The sequence below is a fragment of the Microtus pennsylvanicus genome, chromosome 5, assembly GCF_037038515.1.
Source record: "Microtus pennsylvanicus isolate mMicPen1 chromosome 5, mMicPen1.hap1, whole genome shotgun sequence".
NCBI lineage: Eukaryota > Metazoa > Chordata > Mammalia > Rodentia > Cricetidae > Microtus > Microtus pennsylvanicus.
Window position 1 is genome coordinate 117,840,705 of NC_134583.1, and position 21,098 is coordinate 117,861,802.

General features: G+C 42.9%; 1 protein-coding gene across 2 annotated transcripts in view; it reads left to right on the forward strand.

The window, feature by feature from the left end:
* Positions 1-5,744: 5,744 nt before the first annotated feature.
* Positions 5,745-21,098, forward strand: part of Tbc1d12 (TBC1 domain family member 12) — a 76,928-nt gene continuing 61,574 nt past the window's right edge. Inside the window, exon 1 of one of the 2 annotated variants that reach the window (XM_075973964.1) lies at positions 5,745-6,545. In XM_075973964.1, coding sequence (XP_075830079.1) covers positions 5,827-6,545 — 719 coding nt within the window. In that variant the 5' untranslated portion in view covers positions 5,745-5,826. The remainder of the gene's footprint in view (positions 6,546-21,098) is intronic. The other variant, XM_075973965.1, reaches the window with a different exon arrangement.

The following is a 21,098-nucleotide window of genomic DNA, read 5'->3' on the forward strand; positions in this document are numbered from 1 at the left end:
ACCCACAGCTGCTAAGCTGACAGAAAAACAAGGTCTCGCACCAGCTGTTACTGAAAATAGAAACGTTTAACAAACTTCAGATTTCTTACACTGAATTTATGCAAAAACTTTCATTGGATTGTAACAGTGGCAACTAGTTCCTACTTTCATTTCTTATGTTTTGTTTATTTGAGATAAAGTCTCATGTAGCCTAAACTGATCTCAAGCTTGAATTTTTGGATCTCCTGCCTCTGCCCCACCTCCACCATACTGGATTATTAACTAGTTTGTACCACTGTGCTTGGTTTATGTGGTGCTGGGGATCAAACCTAGGGTTTTGTACAATCCAAACAATCACTCTAACATCTGAGTTACAAACCCAGTTCCATGATTACTTTTAGAAGTCAGTAACTTAAAAAAATTTTTTTGATACAGAACTTATCTTAGGGCTTTCATTGCTATGGTTTTGGTTTTTTGTTTGTTTGTTTGTTTTGAGGCATGGTTTCTCTGTAGCTTTGGAGCCTATTCTGGAACTCACTTTGTAGAGCAGGCTATCTTCAAACTCACAGAGCTCCAACTGCCTCTCCTGGGATTCACCATTGCTTGGCCCAAGGCAACTCTTATAAAGAAAGTATTTCATCAGGGGTGGCTCTCATACAGTTTCAGTCCATTATCATCATCACAGGAAGTATGGCATTTGTGCAGGCACATGTGGTGCTGGAGCTGAAAGTGCTACATCTTGCTGGCAATAAGAAGTCAGCTCAGACACTGGGCAGTATCCTGAGCAAAGAAAACCTCAAAGCCCAACACCCACAGTGACACACTTCCTCCAAGGCCATTCCTATTCCAACAAAGCTACACCTCCTAATGGTGTGTGTGAGATTATGGGGGTCAAATACATTCAAACTACCATGGAGCTTCACGTTGAAGACCAGGCTGGCCTCAGATTCACAGAATAACTTCAAGTTTGCATTTGCGTATGTGTGTGCCTGTGTGTAGAGGTCAGAGAACAACTTGCAGGAGTCGGTACCCTCCTCCTGCCATGTGTGTCTCGAGGATAAAGCTCAGATGTTAGGCTTGGCAGTAAGAAAGGACCTTTAACAGCTGAACCATTGTGCTAGCCCTCTATCTACAGCTTTTAAATGTGGCCTTCTAGGTCCTCTTTTTTTTCAAATGCAGCTTAATGTCCTGTCTCAATACAAAAATTACTTGCATTACTTCATAATCTATAGTTATGATATTCATTTAGAACTATATTTCAGAGCATTTTTTAAAGAGTTAACATTTAATCAACTTAACTTTTTGTTGTTGTTTTTTCAAGACAGGGCTTCTTTGTGTAACCCTAGCTGTCTTTGAACTCACTCTGTAGACCAGGCTGGCCTTGAGCTCAGAGATCCACCTGCCTTCCCCTCACTAGTCCTGGGATTAAAGTTGTGTGCCACCACCACCTATCCTCAATTTAAATTTTTTTATGGAGAGTTGGTTCAGTAGTTAAAAGCATTTATTATTCTTGCAGAGGACCTGGGTTTGGTTTCCAGCACTCACATGTAAGCTCACAACCATCTGTAATTCCAGTTCCCAGGAAATGGAGTTTTTTTCTGATCACAGAGGGATCTTGCAAGCATGTGATGTACATATACACACACTGGCGCGCGTGCACGTGCACACACACACACACACACACACATACATATATTCGAGACAGGGTTTCTCTGTGTAACAGTCCTAGCTGTCCTGGAAATACGTCTTGTAGACCAAGCTGGCCTCGAATTCATAGAGATCTGCCTGCGTCTGCCTCCCGAGTGTTGGGATAAAAGTGTGCACCACCACTGCCCAACTTTTTTATACTTTTTTATTTTTCAAGACAAGGTTTCTCTGTAGCTTTGGAGCCTGTCCTGGAACTGGTTCTGTAGACCAGGCTGGTCTCGAAGTCACAGAGATCCATCTGTTTCTGCCTCTCATGTGCTGAGATAAAGGTGTGCACAACCACCACCCAAAAATAAAATATATTTTTAAATGTTATGAAAGAAGTATAAGCTGGGCCAGGTGGTGCATACCTCGAACCTATAATCTCAACACTTAAGAGATGAAGACAAGAGGATCAGGAATTTAAGCTATATCTTGAGTTTGAAGCCAGCTAGGGCTGCATGAGAGCCTGTCTCGAAAAAACACTTAACACAAAAAGGGGAGATGTAGGGATAAGTCCCGCCCCTTACGGAATTGCACGTGGGGCTCGAACCCACGACCCTGAGATTAAGAGTCTCATGCTCTACCGACTGAGCTAGCCGGGCAAGTGGCTGGGGTGTTGGGAATCAGCCCCGCTGTGCCCATATTACTACAAACAAACAAACAAACAAAAATAATATCAACAAAAATTGAAAAGTGTTCACCCTTTCTCTCTTTCTGATCTTTATAAATACATAATTTTACACATCACTGTAATTATAAAATTCAATTCCTTTTTTCCCCCAATACAGTTTCTCTTTGTGGCCCTGAATATACCTACCTCTGCCTCCTGAAGGCATGTGTCGTCATACCTGGCACAATCCTTACTTTTAGCACAGATTTGTTAGATTTCTTTGTATTTTTGCTTTTCTGTCACTTGTCTTTGATACATATAGATTTGCCTGCACTTCTCATATTGCTGACTATTTTAGGTGAATTAGAATTTTTTATTCTAAATCATTTAGCTACAATCACATCTGCACAGCTGTTATCTTTTCTTTGGAATGGTTTCCTTATGACAGATTCCCAGGGGTAAGATCACAGTGCCTCCTAATATGTAGCATGAGTTGCTCCACTAAAGGACATTGTATATTTTTAAAGCATTTCCTCTTATCTTGGTCTGAGGTCTGTCCCACTGTGGCTTACCGAACAGCAGCTGCTCTGTGATGTTTCTGTCATTCCTTTCCCACCCATAGCTCACCCTTCGAAGCTAATCTGCAATATGCATCTTTGTAATACTTATTATCTTACTATAATCCACAACCTTGATCCCAGTGACCCCTTTTACCAGATGGGGTTTCACCAGGAATGAATGGAATTTCAGTTATTTGCAGAAGTTGAAGATGATTTCAGAACAAGCCAAATTACATAGATTTGCAAAACCATACATTTCTACTACATTACAGAGCTTACTTTTAAATTTTCATACCAAATTTATTGATCATATTATCAATCAATTTCCAAAAGGACACACTGACAATATAGTTATTTAGCCTATTCATCATTGAAGATAGTTACATACTTAATTGGCCAGTGTGTGTGTATATGTGTGTGTATGTATATATATATATATATATATATGTGTGTGTGTGTGTGTGTGTGTGTGTGTGTGTGTGTGTGTGTGTTTAATCCTTGGCATTTCTGATGTGAATTGAAGTTGGAGTAACATTGCTCTAATTGCTCTAAGTGTCTGTGGATGGTGTTGGAGGTGATTTAACACTGTAAAGGGTGTGTCATACTTAAATGTTCTTTGGGAATCCAGTGTAGCCCAAGAATGATCAAGAAAAGTTATGAAGAACCCACAAGATGGTTCAGTAGGTAAAAGAAAGCACTACTGGTGCAAGCTTGCTTAGAGACACAATAGTAATAACAATAATAGAGAATAATTTTTAAAACAAGGGTGTAAAGAACTTGAGGCCTCTGTACTCTCCTTAACTATAGCAAAATAATCAGTTTGAGGGATCATCTTTGTAATGGGGAGGGAGGACGGGTAGAAAGGAGGAAGGAAGAGGAGTGGGAAAAATGTATAGCTTGATAAAAGCAATAAAAATATTCCATGAATAGAAAATAAATTAACGAGACATGATATGTCAGTGAGATCTAAGGCTAGTTGGTTTGGCTGGGCTGGTTGCCAAAGCTTCCTAGGGATCTGCCTTTTCAGTGCTGGAATCACAAGGGCATTCTACCGCACCAGCTTCTTACGTGAGTGCTGGGGAGAGAATGAAGGTCCTCAAGCTTGCAGGGCAACTTGACCAACTGAGCTATGATAATAAATGCAAAGACCTTGATAATAAATGCTTGTTCTGTTTATGTTTACAGAAAAGCTTATTATAAAAGACACTTGACAGTTATTAATCTGAATGGTGGATACATGGTTGCACATTTTATTACTAAACAAATAGTTGATATTCACTCTTAAATCTATTCACATATTTAGAGGTTTTTTTTTTCCTTTTTTTCTTTGGCTTTTCAAAACAAGGTTTCTCTGCATTGGTTTCTTGGTTTTTTGTTCTGTTTGCTTTTTGAGACAGGGTTTCTCTGTGTAGCTTTGGTGCCTGTCCTGGAACTAGCTCTTGCAGACCAGGCTGGCCAGTAACTTACGGAGATCAGCAGTGGCCACCTCTGCCTCCCAAGTACTGGAATTAACGGCATGCACTACCACTGTCTGGCTCACATATACCTTTTATATACAAAACTTTGAAGACTTGACTGTACTGTTTGCAAAGTATGTCATTCAATTTCTGTACTTCCTTCCAGAGACATTTGTCGAATGAACGGTCTCTAGTTACTGCTTCATCCTATGATAACAATGTCTATTTAGGTCTTTCACTACAACTTCATGTCGTCCACTCTGAAATGCCATCATCATCGGGTTTCTGCCCCTCCCTACTCTCATTCTTCTATGGAGGCAAGGTCACGCAAGATTCTTCACCTTGCTGCTTTACATAAATGACTCCTACACCATTGGAGTTTTTAACTTTCACCATGTGTTGGTTAATTCCAGTGTTTTGCCCCAATCCAGTTTTTTTTCAAATATTTATTTATTTATTATGGATACAATATTCTGTTTGCATATATGCCTGCAGGCTAGAAGAGGGCACCAGATCTCATTACAGATGGTTGTGAGCCACCATGTGGTTGCTGGGAATTGAACTCGGGTCCTTTGGAAGAGCACGCAATGCTCTTAACCGCTGAGCCATCTCTCCAGCCCCCAATCCAGTTTTTTTTAATTTTTTTTTTATTTTTGTTTTTCGAGACAGGGTTTCTCTGTAGCATTGGAGCCTGTCCTGAAACTCTCCCTGTAGTCTAGGCTGGCCTCGAACTCACAGAGATCCGCCTGCCTCTGCCTCCTGAGTGCTGGGATTAAAGCCGCACGCCACCACCATCACCCCACAGTTTCCAATTTTTTTCACGTCAATATCATAGCTTTGTAACTGCTGGCTGCTCTCCTTCCTATCACTCCTGTGGCTTGTTATTATCTGTCTTGTGATTTGTACATTAAATACATTTTATTTCCACTAAATGGTCATCATTCTATTTTAATCCATTACCACAGGGTGCGACAGTAATTAATAGTTCTCGCTCTGACTCCATTATATCTCCGTACCCAGATGACATTACAACCAACGTGTTCATTGTCATGTGTTACCAGATAAAGCTTTGGTAAACGTGGAAGACAAAGTAGAAAGGGGCTGTCCTGTGGTCAACAGAATTCCTCACTGTTGATAAAGAACGTAAAAACTGTCCAGATGGAAGGACTTAGGCTAACTTCGTTATTTTGCACAAGAGAATCACATGAAGAGAGCTTTTGACGAAGTGTGTGGTATCTGCGCTTCTGCTAAGCATTGTCACCCGCGAGCGCTCCAACCATCCTCTCCCATCCATGCACAGTTGGCGGATCCCAGATTGTCCTCCCGGGTCGCTCTAGCTGCCGTCTCTATGGTTCGGGGACGCGCCGGGTCGCGGCCGGCCCGGGCCCGCTGGTGCGCGTGCGCGATCCTAGCGCGTGCCCGGCCTCCGGCAACTGCCCTGGCTGGCGGGTGGGAGGGGTGGGTCTGGGAACGTTGCGGCGGCCGTGGCCGCGGCCCCTGCGCGCACGGCAGTCCCTCGCCGCCGCCTCAGATGATGGGTCCCGAGGATGCCGGAGCCTGCTCGGGAAGAAACGCCGAGCTACTCCCAGTCCCGGGGCCCATGGGTCAGGACGGGAAGACCGTCCACGCCGCCGGCGGCTTTGGCGGAGGTGCCGTCGCCGCGGAGTCGCCAGGGGAGGCTGGAGAGGAGGAAGCGCCGCGGCCGCGGCAGCTCCTGCAGCGGTATCTCGCGGCGGCCGCGGGCCCGCTGCAGCCCGGGCTCGGCGGGGCGGAGGCGGCGGCTGTCCCCGCGGCGTGCCGTTCAAGCATGACCAACGGGGACTCGGGATTTTTGCTGCGCCAGGACCGTCGCGGCCCGGATGAGGCGCGTCGCCGCCGATCCTGCGGCCACCCTTGCCTGCTAGATCCCGCGGACGAGGGTGTGGACGGCGCGGGCGGCCCGGACGACTGGGCCGCGCCGCTGGAGGACCCGCTACGGAGCTGCTGCCTGGCGTCGGGGGACACCGACGACCCGGAACCCACAGCTGCCACCTCTGCCGCGAGATCGGGTGGGAGCGCGGAGCCCAGCCCCGGCCTCCCCGACGCCCGCTTCAGCTCTCGGAACACGTTCGAGGTGAGCCGCCGCCAGAGCACCGGCGACCTCCTTCCCTCGGCGGGGACACCCGCATCTCTGCCAACGGCGGAGCAGAGCCCCGGGGGCACCACGGCTCGAGCTCGACGGAGCGGTGGCTTCGCGGATTTCTTCGCCAGGTATTGCACCGGCCGCGCGGGGGTCTTGGGCGGGGCCCGGAGCGAGCGCAGAGGGCGGCTGCCTTCCAGCGCCCCAGCGCGTCGGGACTCAGCTTTGATCTGTCGCTAGGGAAGGAGAACCGGATGGCTTTGTGAACTCCAGGCCGGGAGCCAATCTTGGTGTTACTCCGTCCCCTGGGAGCCTTGTGCTTCCAAGTCTGACCTAATGCCTTATATTCAGTCGCCTCATCTGGAACAGCAGATAACCACCACTCTTATTATTTTGTAAAATTGCTTACCAGGGATTTGGACGCGGTGTATTCCTACAGGTGTGGTGTAGAAGACGTCTGCGATTTCATTTGCGTGGAATCTAAGGCTGTTCCATTAGTTTGGAAATTCTTGGTTTTTTAAATTTTACAGTTATTTTATGTAGGTGTCTCTGTGTGTGCGCGTACATGTGCGCGTGTGTGCGTCTATGTTTGAATGTATCCTACCTAGCATAGAGGTCAGAGAACAACCTTTGGGAGTCGGGTTCCTCCCCGCACCCCTTTGTGGATACAGGGATTCAGCTCAAGTTGTGGACCTTGGTGGAAAGTGCCTTTACTCATTGAGCTATTTTACTGGCCTACTTTGGGAACTCTTGAAATTAGAAATGATTTGTTTTTCATAGTGTTTGTTTCAGTTGCCTTTACTAAAACACATTCTGAGTTGGAAGTACACGCTTGTAATACCAGTACTAAAGAAGGATGAGGCAGGAGGATAACCACGAGTTCGAGGCCAGCCTGGCCACATAGCTACTAGATCAGCCGGGGTTACATAGTAAGATCCCGCCTTTAAACAAAACTGAACAGGCAGGCAGTATAGTGCTTAGAATTAGATCCCAGCCTTTTAGCCCAAATTACTATTGCACTCTAGGAAATCTCTTTTCTGCTTCATCACTTTTCATCAACGCCATCCCCGTTATTAATTGAACCCAGGGCCTTGGACATGCTAGGCAGGTAGCCCACCTACGAAGTTACATCCTCAGCAACTTCTTGTGGAGTGTGTGTGGGGGGGTGTTGACTCACCTTCATGTGAGTTTTTGTGCTTGGAAGCATGTATTTTGTGGGCATGGATTGCTAGAACACTGTAATTATCTGGAAAGATGTCGGTCTCCCTTACCCTCATAAGAAGGTCCTGCTCGTGTGAGATTGGCCTTAACAACCTCCCGTTCCCTCACCCTGCCTCAGCCCCTCTCCATCGCGGGGGTAACTAATTTTTAATGGGGTTTTATCTGTGATTTGACATTCTTGAATTTAAATTATTATGCTGGACTTTGCAGGTTCCAGAGGGAGGCTTTGCTGGTTTCACGGGGCTAAGGAAGTCATGGTGGAAAACTTAGTGTGCATTCCTGAAAAGCACATGTCCTGTGAGGTAGTTTTTGACTTGTGGTCTTTTGTTGGTGGTGGTTTTTATCTCTAGGCAAATAAAATACCTCCAACTTGTAAAATCTTATCTTTATCGTTTTTCCTGTTTTCATTCATTTTGTAGAGACTTTATAACCCAAAGTGAAAGAAACCCTTTAAAAAAAATACAGCTTTATTGTAGCCCAGGCTTGCCTTGCCTATGTAGCTGACCAAGACGGACCTTGAACTTCTCTTTAGGATTAGAGGCTTGTGTCACTAAGTCTGGTTTATATGGTGCTGGGAATCAAGTCCAGTGCCTCCTGCACACAAGGCAAACCCTTTACCGGCTGAGCCTCAGTCCCAGTTCCAGCCTCCTTTCTGAATTAGGAAGTTACAGTTAGTCTGCCTGTTTGTACACAGGGAGGTACATTTTATATGGCACTTGGCATTTCTTACATCTTTCTATTTTAGTATCTCCTATTTTTCCTGCTTGTATAAATTTACAAAGTTTCTTAAACTAAGAATGGAAAATCCTAATGTTATGTTCCATGGCAGGACTAAATATATAGTAACGAGATCTATAATTTTGCCTGTATTTTCAAAAATATATTTAGTTATATTGTTGTTGTTCCTTTTAAAAATCTAGTTGGTATATTTTTGGAGATGGATATCAGTCTAGCCCAGGTTAGCCTGGAAGTTCCTATGTGACTCAGGCAGGTCTCAAACTTTTGATATTCCTCTCCTCTGCCTCTTAAGTGCTGGGATTGCAGGTATGAATTACTTATAAAATTATATTTAAATCTTGTAGTGACAGTATTATACAAGGCCACAGGATGACTTAAATATATGTGCTTTTGATACCTTGTAGCATTGTACTGAATTACATCTATCATGATCAAGTTTTGAGTTCAAGTGTCAGGTGGCTTTAGACTTGAATGGGCTTTGGAGATCACCAATCCAGCCAGTATAACCTGAGTGCTTGCTCGGTGCAAAGCATTGAGAATAGCTGTGATTTAGACTATTGTCTCTGGCCTGGCTAGTAGGGGTTAAGTTGGATACATACAGATACATAGAACTGTACTGCAGTTTGTAAGCAATAATAGGGCTTCCTCAATCACTCTTCCCCTTCATGTGTTGAGGTGGGGTCTCTTAGTTGAATCCAAAGTTCACTCATATGGCTAGTCTGACTAGCTAGCTTGAACTACAATTCCCTATCTCAGCTTCCCAGTTGTTGACATTACAGCAGGCCACCACACCTATTAGGCTTCTGTGTATTCTAGGGATCTGAACTCCTGTCCTCACACTGCATGGGAAGTGCTTTCCTGGCCGAGCCTCCTTCCTGTCCCAAAGAACAAGGTTTAAATTTTTAAAAAACAAAACAAAAAATAGGCACTTGAAAATTATTTTTTAAATAATTTTTGAAGTTTTTATGTTGATTGGTTGAGTGAGTGAAGCTACATGTGAGTGTATGCTTGCCAGGATATATGTTAAGGTTCTAGACATCATGGCTTTCTTTACGTGACATTCTTTGAATAGAACAGAATGAGAGGAACATTTTTTCCTTGAATTTAGCAAAAGCCTTAGCTGCATTTTGGACATTTTAAAGGCAGACACTGACACTCATCTCTGAGTGTCGCAGTGTCTAGCAGTGGTGTGAATAACCCTGTTCGAGTTCGGCTAAGTTGTTCTCTTTCATGTCTCCTCTTCTCTACTGTTTTCTGAAGAGTGTAATTATGAATAAATTCTCAATTCGGAAGAGTGTAGTTATGAATAAATTCTCAATTCTTGAGTAAAATAGTCAACAAATATCCATTGTCCTGGCAACTCAAGAATAATTGCTATTATTATTGTATTGTACAGTTGTCAGCCGAAGATCTCCCTGAGTGTTAGGATTGGAATCAGCTTGCCCTTGCATGGATCCTTTTCCTTGTTTTTGTTTTTCAGGACAGGGTTTCTCTGTGTAACAGCTCTGGCTGTCCCAAAACTCACTTTGTAGACCAGGCTGGCCTCGAACTCACAGAGATGCCCCTGCCTCTGCAGCCTGAGTGCTGGGATTAAAGACATGCATTGCCAACACTATCCCCTGGCCCTTAAATGAATTCTTATTCTTTGGAGTACCTTGCTCCTACTTCAGTATCTAGATGAAGAAACTAATTAAAGCAGGCAGCTCAGCTAGTTAGTGGTAAGTAGGACTAGAGATTGGGATTCCAGGTTGCCAGTCTCTCTTTGTATAGAGTTGCCGTGTTTATGTTATGGCAGTGTTCTGTCCTACCTCTTCATCCTCTTTGTTGCTCGTCTTTCCCTTTTACTTCTTTTCCTCTTAACTAGACAAAAATCTACAACAAACACTTCAAAAGTAATTTCAGGGTGGGCCATGCCAGTTTTCCCAGCACTCAGGAAACTGAGGATTGCTGTGAATTAGAGTCTAACTTGGTACAGAGTGAGACTTTGTCCCCCCCCAAAATAGTTTCCTCCTTTATTAATTCTAATTGGTATTATTAATAAAAACCCAGGGTCAGATATAGGGGCTAATACTGAAGGTTAGAGAAACCGATCATTCAGCCACTAGAGAGTTCTCTACCAATGCTCAGGACCAAAGGAGTGATCCAGTCTCTATGAATCCTCAGACTGCATCTCCAGACTGTCCTTGGGCTCCTGTCTCCTCCCGCATTATAATTCTCTCTCCACCAGCCTTGTCATTTCTCATCTCCACCTCCCTGGTACTGGGATTAAAGGTGTGAGACACCACAGCCTGGCTCTGTTTCTCTTTGAGTTTGAATCAGTCTACTGTAGCCCAGGGTGGCCTTGAACTCACAGAGATCCATCCGCCTCTGCTTCCTGAGTGCTGGGATTACAGGTGTGTGCCACCACTGCCTGGCCTCTATGGCTAACTAGTGGCTTCTTAGCTCTGCACTCTGATCTTTAGGCAAGCTTTATTGATAGAACACAAACAAAATATCACTACACCCCTTGTTTTATTTTTTTTATTTTTTTGGTTTTTTGAGACAGGGTTTCTCTGTAGCTTTGGAGCCTGTCCTGGCACTAGCTTTAGTAGACCAGGCTGGCCTCGAACTCACAGAGATCCGCCTGCCTCTGCCTCCCGAGTGCTGGGATTAAAGGCGTGCGCCACCACCGCCCAGCCCCTTGTTTTCTTTAATGAAGTGGTGGGAAGAATTTTATGGCAATTTGTGTTTTACTACAGAGTGTCATATTCAGTTAGGACGCACCATTGATAGAATTGTCAATGACTGGAATAGAAATTCTTCAAAATATACAGGACCTTGTTTAAGGTAGCTGCTGTCATTTTGAAGAGCCTCAATGGTCATCTCTTGCTTTCTTCCCTTTCTTGTCAGGTAAGTTTTTTTGTAGTCAGTTTTGGGAGTTTGCTTTACCTTTGCGTTGGCATTTATCTGCTTGTGGTGACTTTGTTGTGTGAGTCCTCAGATCACTGATCCTTTCCTGTTGTGTAAAGATTGAAATGCTATATAGAAACCACTACTGCTCGATGTTCGCCAACTTAGCATTGAGGAGTGAAAACTTTATTTTATTGAACATTTTTTTGTCCTTTTTTTTGTTTTTTTTTTTAATTTAATTTATTTATTTATTAAGGATTTCTGCCTCCTCCCCGCCACCGGCTCCCATTTCCCTCCCCCTCCCCCGATCAAGTCCCTCTCCCTCATCAGCTCGCAATCGGGGTTCCTTGACCTGTGGGAAGTCCAAGGACCGCCCACCTCCATCCAGGTTTAGTAAGGTGAGCATCCAAACTGCCTAGGCTCCCCCAAAGCCAGTGCGTGCAGTAGGATCAAAAACCCATTGCCATTGTTCTTGAGTTCTCAGTAGTCCTCATTGTCCGCTATGTTCAGCAAGTCCGGTTTTATCCCAGGCTTTTTCAGACCCAAGCCAGCTGGCCTTGGTGAATTCCCGATAGAACATCCCCATTGTCTCAGTGTGTGGGTGCACCCCTCGCGGTCCTGAGTTCCTTGCTCGTGCTCCCTCTCCTTCTGCTCCTGATTTGGACCTTGAGATTTCTGTCCAGTGCTCCAATGTGGGTCTCTGTCTCTGTCTCCTTTCATTGCCTGATGAAGGTTAATATTCAGGAGGATGCGTATATGTTTGTCTTTGGATTCACCTTCTTATTTAGCTTCTCTAGGATCGCGAATTATAAGCTCAATGTCCTTTATTTATGGCTAGAAACCAAATATGAGTGAGTACATCCCATGTTCCTTTTTTTGGGTCTGGCTTACCTCACTCAGAATAGTGTTTTCTATTTCCATCCATTTGTACGCAAAATTCAAGAAGTCCTTGTTTTTTACTGCTGAGTATAATATGTATATATTCCATACTTTCTTCATCCATTCTTCCATTGAAGGGCATCTAGGTTGTTTCCAGGTTCTGGCTATTACAAACAATGCTGCTATGAACATAGTTGAGCATATACTTTTGTTGTATGATAGGGCCTCTCTTGGGTATATTCCCAAGAGTGGTATTGCTGGGTCCAGGAGTAGGTTGATCCCGAATTTCCTGAGAAACCGCCACACTTTTATTGAACATTTTTAAAATAATTACTTTTGATACAAGGTCTGAGACTACCTTTGACCTTGCTATGTAGATGAGGATGACCTCAAGTTCCTTCGTTCCCTTATGTTCGTGTCCTAAGTGCTATACCACCATGTCTAGCTTATTTGTAAGTTCCTTCCTTTCCTCCTCCCTCCCACCCTCCCTTGTCAGTCAGTCTGTCTATCTATCTATTTATAGCATAGTCTTACTCTGTAGTCCATAATGACCTAGAACTCAGTATGTTGCCAAGACTGACTTTGAACTCAGGCAGTCCTCCTGCTTCAGGCTCCCCAGTTACTGAGATCACAGATGTGAGCACCCTTGGACAGCACATCTCAGAGGAGTAAGCTCAGGGTCTTCTTCTCTCAGCTTTGTTCTTCAGAGATCGCAAGCATCTGTACCTCACCCCTCTTTACTTTCTCTTTCTTTTTTCTTTTTTTACATTTATTTATTTTGTTAGAAATATGTGTATCACATGGGTGCATGGTACCTGTGGAAGTCAGAGGTCAGACAGGGGCTGATATCAGGGAACTGGAGTTACACATAGTTGTGAGGCCAGCATGTGTGTTCTGGGAACTGAACCTGAGTCCTCTGTAAGAGCTTTTGGGGCTGGAGAGATAATTCAGTGGTTAAGAGCACTGACTGACCTTCCAGAGAAGGTTCAGTATTCCTAGCATCCACGTGGTGGCTTACGACTATTACTCCAATTACAGGGGATCCAAAAATCTCTGGCCTCAGCAGACACCAGGCACAAACATGGTTCATGAACATGGTGCACATGCATACATGCAGACCTGATGTTTATTCACATAAAAAAAAAATCAAGTACTCTTACCTGCTGAACCATCTCTTCGGCCTCCATTTTCTCTTTCTTAAAAATCAAATAACTAAATATTTATTGTGGGTCTTTCAACAAATTCTTTCTTGCTTTCAAACAGAAATGGCTTCATTTTACACATATAGTAGTAGACCTTAAATATTTACTGACTAAAATATTATAGATGTGAACTGAGTTAAAGAAGATTCTGAAAAATACCATTTTTAATCTTTAAAATAATAAAATTATGGTGATATTTTGTGATCTAACAAATGTAGCTTACCTGATGAATGCTGAACTAAACCACTAGCTAGCCATACAGGCCAGGCAGTGCTGGCACACACCTTTAATACCAGTGCTCAGGAGACAGAGACAGACATCTCTGTGAGTTCGAGGCCACCTTGGGCTAGTCTCAGAGAAAAAGAGCTAGGTTGTTTAGTCATAGCATTTGGGAATCACATGCCTTTGATCCCAGCTCTAGGAGGGTGGAGACAGAAAGAGGTATGACTGAGTGGAGAGGGGAATCTAAAACTGTAGGAGACAGGAGCTTAAGGATTCATGGAGACAGGATCTTGTCACGCACTTTGGTCTGAGCATTTGGAGAGGTAAGAACTCTAGTGTCTGGTGCTCTGCTTCTCTGACCTTTCAGCTTTCACTCCCCTCATATCTGACTCCAGGTTTTTATTTAATTAGACTAATTAGGATCACACTACAGAAAGTTTCTAGAGGTGAAAAAAAACCATTCTCTTCAAAGATCTTCGTTGAAGATGTGAGGCTTTGTGTTTGTTTTGTAAAGCCTACCTTAGCATAATCATGTTAAACTCTGTTTCTTAGGTGTGGACAGTATAAACCAGCACTTAATTGTGTAGCCTCAGTCGTCCTCGAGCTTCAGACCTTCCCGAGATCTGGGATTATAGACAGTTGCTACCGTGTTCACTTCAGATCTGTTCTTTTCTACTATAATTTCTTTGAGGGATATGTCTGCTATGAGAAACAGCACCGCTGAAATCTATCAATTTAAGGGAAATATGGGTGAATTTTTGTATATCGTGTGAGAAAACAGTGCACAGTTTGTGTAGGAAGACACTTTTTTTAAAAAAAAGATTTCATTTTTTATGTGTATAGTGTTCTGCCTGCACGTGTCCTTGCAGGCCTGAAGAGGGCGCCAGATCTCATTACAGGTGGTTATGAGCCACCACGTGGTTGCTGGGAATTGAACTCAGGAACTTTGGAAGAACAGCCAGTGATCTTAACCACTGAGCAATCTCTCCAGCCCCTAGGAAGACATTTAAACACTTAATTTGTACATGTGCTTAGGTGGTTGAGGTACTGGATTCTTATACAGTGAAGCTTGGATTAAAAAGTAAATAGAAGAAGGAACTAAAAAGGAAGGAATATTGAGAAAGATTAAAATATTTTTTCTTTTTTTGTTTTAGGGGAAAAATAAATATAGACAGGTGAGGCCAAATTTTTAGCTTAATTTTATGAAATGTTTAACTTGGCTTACTTACACTTTTTATACTGTGTTGTCATGGGAAATTTTGGAGAGAGAGCAGAAACATTTGGAAACTTTGAGGCAGTGCATCTGTTGCATCCCTAATGTATTCAGAAAGGGAACGAGAAAGCTTTTCTGGGGCTGCTGCTGCTTCCAGGGTCTCTGGGAACTAACTCTGTTAGCTCCATGAAAAGTCATCCCAGGTGGTGCTGCTGGAGCGTTGCTTGGCACATACGACTGAGATACCTTTTTCTTCTGTCCGTGTGTGCATGTGTGTGTCTGTGTGGGTAGAGGGGTGTGTGTGTGTGTTTATTATCCACTTGCTCATGCACTTGTTTTGTAGAAGCCAGACCAAGGTTGGCATCAGGTATCTTCTATCATTCTCCACCTTATTATTATTCTGTCTGTTTGCTTGAGACAGGGTCTCTCACTGGCCTGGATCTCACTCTTGGGTAGGCTGGGTGGCCAGAGAGTCACAGAGTCTGTCTCTACTCACCCAGTCTCATTGCTGGGGGTTTGGGTATCTAAACTCGGGTCCTAATGCTTGGGCATAGTTTGCCGACTTTCTGTCACCACCGATCCACTTTTAAAAAAAAAATGAGGGCTGGAGAGATGGCTCAGAGGTTAAGAACACTTTCTGTTCTTCCAGATGTCCTGAGTTCAATTCCTAGCAACCACATGCTGGCTCACAACCATCTATAACAAGATCTGGTGCCCTCTTTTGGCATACAGGCATATATGCAGGCAGAACACTGCATACCAAATAAATAAATAAATAAAACAAATAAATCTTTTAAAAATCAGCAACTTTTTTTCCTTTATTTATTTTGTGCGTGTGTTCATGTACCTGTCGTGGAGCATTGTGGAGTCAGAGGCTAGCTTCTCAGACCAGCTCATCTTCGCAGCTCCTTCAGTGGTTCCTAAAGTTTTTAAAAATTACTTGGAAGGAGAGAGAGTTATCAAGAATGGTTTTGTCTCTAAGTGAAGATTTTTGGATTCAGTAGATTGTAGAAGAAATCTCCCCAGAATCTGAATTTTAACAAGTCTGTCCCATTGCCCCTACCATTCTTACAATAGTTGTTCCTGGACAGGAATCTCCGAAATACTAAATACTTCACCTAGTTGATTGACGGACTGGTTTCCTCAGGTGGTGACTGAATGAAAATATAGCACACAGATTTATAGCTCATAGCACTTCATATGAACAGATAGCAGCTGGGTGATGGTGGCAAATACTTTTAATCCCAGCACGCAGGGGGCAGAGGCAGGCAGATCCCTGAGTTCTGCTAGCCTGGTCTACATAGTGAGCTCTAGCACAGCCAGGGATACACAGAGAAACCCTGCCTTAAAAAACCAAACCAAAACAACAAAAACAAAGAAACAGATAGCAATAGAGAACAGATGAAGAAATAAATCCAAAATACAGCATTTACAAGCTTGAGAATTTATGTCTGTATGGTTAAATCTCAGCTTTCTTTTTCCTAATGGGAAGTCTACTATGTATGCTGCGTAGACTGTGTTTGTTGGTAAAAATGTTTTGAGAAAAGAACCTCCCTGGGTTCTCTGGTGCAGCAGCGTAATTCTACTGTTTTTACGGGGTATCAAGAAGCCTGTTAATTTCCTTCCCTCTGAAGTTATGCACAGACCATGGCTTGCATCCCACTGAAACTTGCTGCTTCAGCCTTTCTTGAACTGATTTTTGTGGCTAAGAGGGGGGAAACCCATGTGACTGTCTGGTTTTTCAGCAAACTCTGTCCTGTAATTAAGAGAAGTTTAGCTTAGGAAAGCAGGCTAGCTAGTTTAGAGTGAACTTGACAGTCGTGTGTTTAACTTACCACTGAATCTGCCTTTTCAATTCCTTTTCAATTTGAATTTCATTTGACTATTCTTTTGTGTGTTAAAAATATTTCTATCTGCTTCTCCCTGGCCCCATGTAGATTAAAACATTTTAAATTTGGAACTGAACACCATAGTTTTTTCTTTTGTTTTGTTTTGGTTTTTCGAGACAGGGTTTCTCTGTAGCTTTGGTGCCTGTCCTGGAACTAGGTTTTGTAGACCAGGCTGGCCTCGAACTCACAGTTTAATCCGAAGTGCTGGGATTAAAGGCGTGTGCCACCACTGCCCTGCTAACACCATAGCTTTTAAAAATCAAATTATGTGCTGTTTCCTTTCTTTCTTGTCCCTCACCCCGGGTTTCTTTGTGTAACCCTGGCTGTCCTGGAACTCATTTTGTAATCCAGACTGGCCTGGAACTCAGAGATCCATCTACCTCTGCCTCCCAAGTGCTGGAGTTAAAGGTGTTCATCACTGTAACTGGTCACCATTTTTCTTTTCCTTCCTTCCTTCCTTCCTTCCTTCCTTCCTTCCTTCCTTCCTTCCTTCCTTCCTTCTTTTCTCTTTCTTTCTTTCTTTTTTGGTTTTTCGAGACAGGATTTCTCTGTAGCTTTGGAGCCTGTCCTCCCGAGTGCTGGTTTTAAAGGCATGCACCACCACCACCTGGCCATTTTTCTTGTATTTCCTTGAATATTGTAATATACAAGTACCCCATCCATCATGTGGTAGGTGTTATTTAGAATTTTCAAATTTGGTTTCATCCGGATTTTAGTTAACTAGAGGCAATTCTTTTGTTATTGTCCCTGAAAAAAATCTTAGTCAAGGGCTATATCAGCTTTTGAGGGGTTTGGGGGGAGGAGGAAGTAGGTGGATCTCTGATTTCAAGGTCATCCTGGTCCACAAATTGAGTTCCAGGATAGCTAGGGCTGCACAGAGAAACCCTGTCTCGGGGGGGGGGGGATAGAAATTAAGATAAAATAAAATTTATTTATTAATATCTTTACTTGTGGCATTCAGGGTGCAGATACACATTATATTTTTTCAACTCTTTCAATTATTTTTTATAAATTAGAAATTTCTATTACTTATTACATTAAAACAACCAGGCGTGTGACACACACTTGTAGTCCGAGTACTTAGGTGGAAGTAAGAGGATCAAGAGTTCAGGCCAACTACAGCTAGCTGTATAGATGTTGAAAGCCAACTACAGCTAGCTGTATAGATGTTGAAAGCCAGCTAGTTCTACAAGAGACCCTGTCTCCAAAGCAAACAAATAAAAGATAAATGTAAAACATAGTTCCAGAGCTAAAAAATAAGTATGTCTCTTAGTAACTGTAACTCTACCAAATGGTAGTTAAATCATGAAGAAAAAAATTCATTGTTTGTTATTAAAAACCTATGCTGTGTATAAACTTAAATTCTTTGTTTGTTTGTTTTGTTTTTTGAGCTGGGATTTCTCTGTAGCTTTGGAGCCTGTCCTGGAACTAGCTCTTGTAGATCAGGCTGGCCTCGAACTCAAAGAGATCCACCTGCCTCTGCCTCCTGAGTGCTGGGATTAAAGCATGTGCCACTACTGCCCAGCAGAAACTTAAATTCTAAAGTAGTTTTTAAACTTTCAAATATGTATCACATCCTAACAGTTTCTGTATTCTGTTTTTTACTATTGTGACCTTTTAAATAGTATTAATAGAAAGTTCTACTGGAGAATAAAATTTATGTTGCTGTTTTTACTTTCATGGTTCATTGACTTCCTACCCCCATGTGACTTTTAGAGAAAGAGAGAGAGTATACATGTTCATGCTGGCTCTAGAACAGGCCACAAAGCTTATGTGGAGGTCAGAGGACACCTTGGGGATAGTTCATAATCTCTCTCTCTCTACTGTTCAGGTCCTGGAGATCAAACTAAAGTCATCAGACTTGGCAGTCAACTTCCTTACCCCACTAAGTGATTTTTATTTGTTATTGTTTCGAGATTTTTGTTTGGTTTTTTTTTTTTGAGACAGGGTCTCACTGTAGACCAGGCTAGCCTCCAGCTCACAGAGATCCACCTGCGTCTGCCTCCTGAGAACTGGGATTAAAGGTGTGTGCTACCACCACCTGGCTAAGAAACTTCTTTATGTTGAAGCACAGTATCATGGGTCCAGTATGCCCTCTGGAACAAGTCAGTTCCTTGTGGGGCTTGTTTGTTTGTTTGAGATGCCGGGCTGTGGTGGCGCACGCCTTTAATCCCAGCACTTGGGAGGCAGAGGCAGGCGGATCTCTGTGAGTTCGAGACCAGCCTGGTCTACAAGAGCTAGTGCCAGGACAGGCTCCAAAGCCACAGAGAAACCCTGTCTCGAAAAACCAAAAAAAAAAAAAAAAAAAAAAAAAAAGAGAGAGATGGAATCTAGCCAGATAGTCCAGGCTAGCTTGGAACTTCCACCACTTCCGTAGTAGAATTCTGGATATATCCTACCATACCTAACCAACACACATAGTTCTTATGAGCTAGTGTGCAATTTTCTTATTGTTTATTTGTTCAGTAAATTTACTTAGGGCCTATTATATATACTAAGCATTAAGTAAAATAGATAAAACATTTTATTTAAAATCCTAAGGTAAGACTGGGGGGATTGTTCGATTGATAAAGTGCTTGATAATTGTTTTAGGGTTTTTGTTGCTGTGAAGAGACACCAAGACCACAGCAACTCTTACAAAGAAAACATTTAATTGTGACTGTAGACGTAAGTTTCTGTCCTGCCCAGTCAGTCCCTCAGCCCATTCTGTCCCAAAGAAATATACAGAGGCTTATATTACTTATAAACTGTTTGGCCTATTAGCTCAGGCTTAGTATTAACTAGATTTTACAATTTAAATGAACCCATAATTCTTGTCTATGTTTAGCCACATGGCTTTTTACACACCTTTTCTCAATGCAGCATTCTCATCTTGTTTCCTCTGTGTCTGAATTGCAACTGCAATTCTTCTTCTGACCTTTCTTCTTCGCAGAATTTTCCTAGTCTGGTTGTCCCGCCTATGCTTTCTGCCTGGCTACTGACCAATCAACGTTTTATTAAACCAATATGAGTGACAAATCTTTACAGTGTACAAAAGTATTATATCACAGCAGTGCTTACAGTTCAGAGGTTCTGTCCGTTATCATCATGGCAGGACATGGTAGTGTACAGGCAGACATAGTGCTGGAGAGATAGCTGAGAATTCTACATCTGGATGTGCAGGCAGCATAAGTGAATGCCTAGGCCTAGCTTGAGCATCTGAGACCCCAAAGCCCATCCCCACAGTGACACACTTCCTCCAAAAAGCCTACTCTAACAAGGCCATATCTCCTAATAGTGCCACTCCTATGGGCCAAGGATTCAAACACGTGAGTCTATGGGTCCATTCCTGTTCAAACCACTACAGTGACTGAAGAAGATACCCAGGGTCAGCCTCTATTTTCACATGCCCAGCTTCACGCACACACACACACACACACACACACACACATATACTACCACCATCAACAGGATAATGCTATAAAACAAGTACTTAAAGTATTCCCTGGTTAGTGTTGAAAAAGAAACTATAGTAGCTTCAAGGCAATAGAGATTAACTTTGGAGTAAGAAGTAAGGAAATTCTCTACTATAGATCAAGCTTGACTTTTTACCTAATGAGGAGGGCTGGGTTGGAATGAAGCTGTCAGCAGTACAGCCACTTGGCAACATGCCCAATATTATACATGATCTAGTGCAAAGCCTTTTGGTACAGCACAATACTCATTAGTATGATTGACCCCAAGTTACATGAAGTAATGCGAAAACTAGAGGTATACAAGTTGGAGCTAAATTTATATGACCAGGTAAGTTGAATATAGTCAATGGGGATGACAGCAGTGCATGGAACAGCTTTTCCTCAGTATTGGGGATTGCTTCTGGCTATCATATGATAGCATATGAACATTGCTGGGCAAATGCTCTCACAACTAAGATACATTTCTAACCTTCATTTGTTTTAAGGTAGCTTTTCAGTAATTTGTCCAGACTAGCTCTGAACTCATCTGTCCTCTTCCTTACTCTCTTATAGAATTGGCCTGTACTACCAGACCTATCATCTCGTCCCCCGCTCTCCAATGAACAAAGTCAGTTTTATTAATGGTTAATCATTTTGAGTTGGGAGGAATCAGTCAAAGGATCGCATATAGCTCAGGCTGATGTTTTCTTGTAGCTGAGGAATCTTGACCTTTTGTGAACACCTCCTTAGCACTGGGAATACAGATGTGTTCACTGGTTTTATGTGATGCTGGTGATCAGCCCCGGGCTTCATGAAAGCACTCTACCAATTGAGCCAGATCCCTGGCATCCTCCTTCTTAAAAACAACAACAAAGCTAAAACATGCTTAGAGTTGTGTTTCAGAATAGTAAGTTGTCAGTGTGGCAGATATTTGGGGACTTGAGAAACTGAGGCCAAGAAACAGCTGTAGTAGTGAGAGAGTAGTGCTTGATATTAC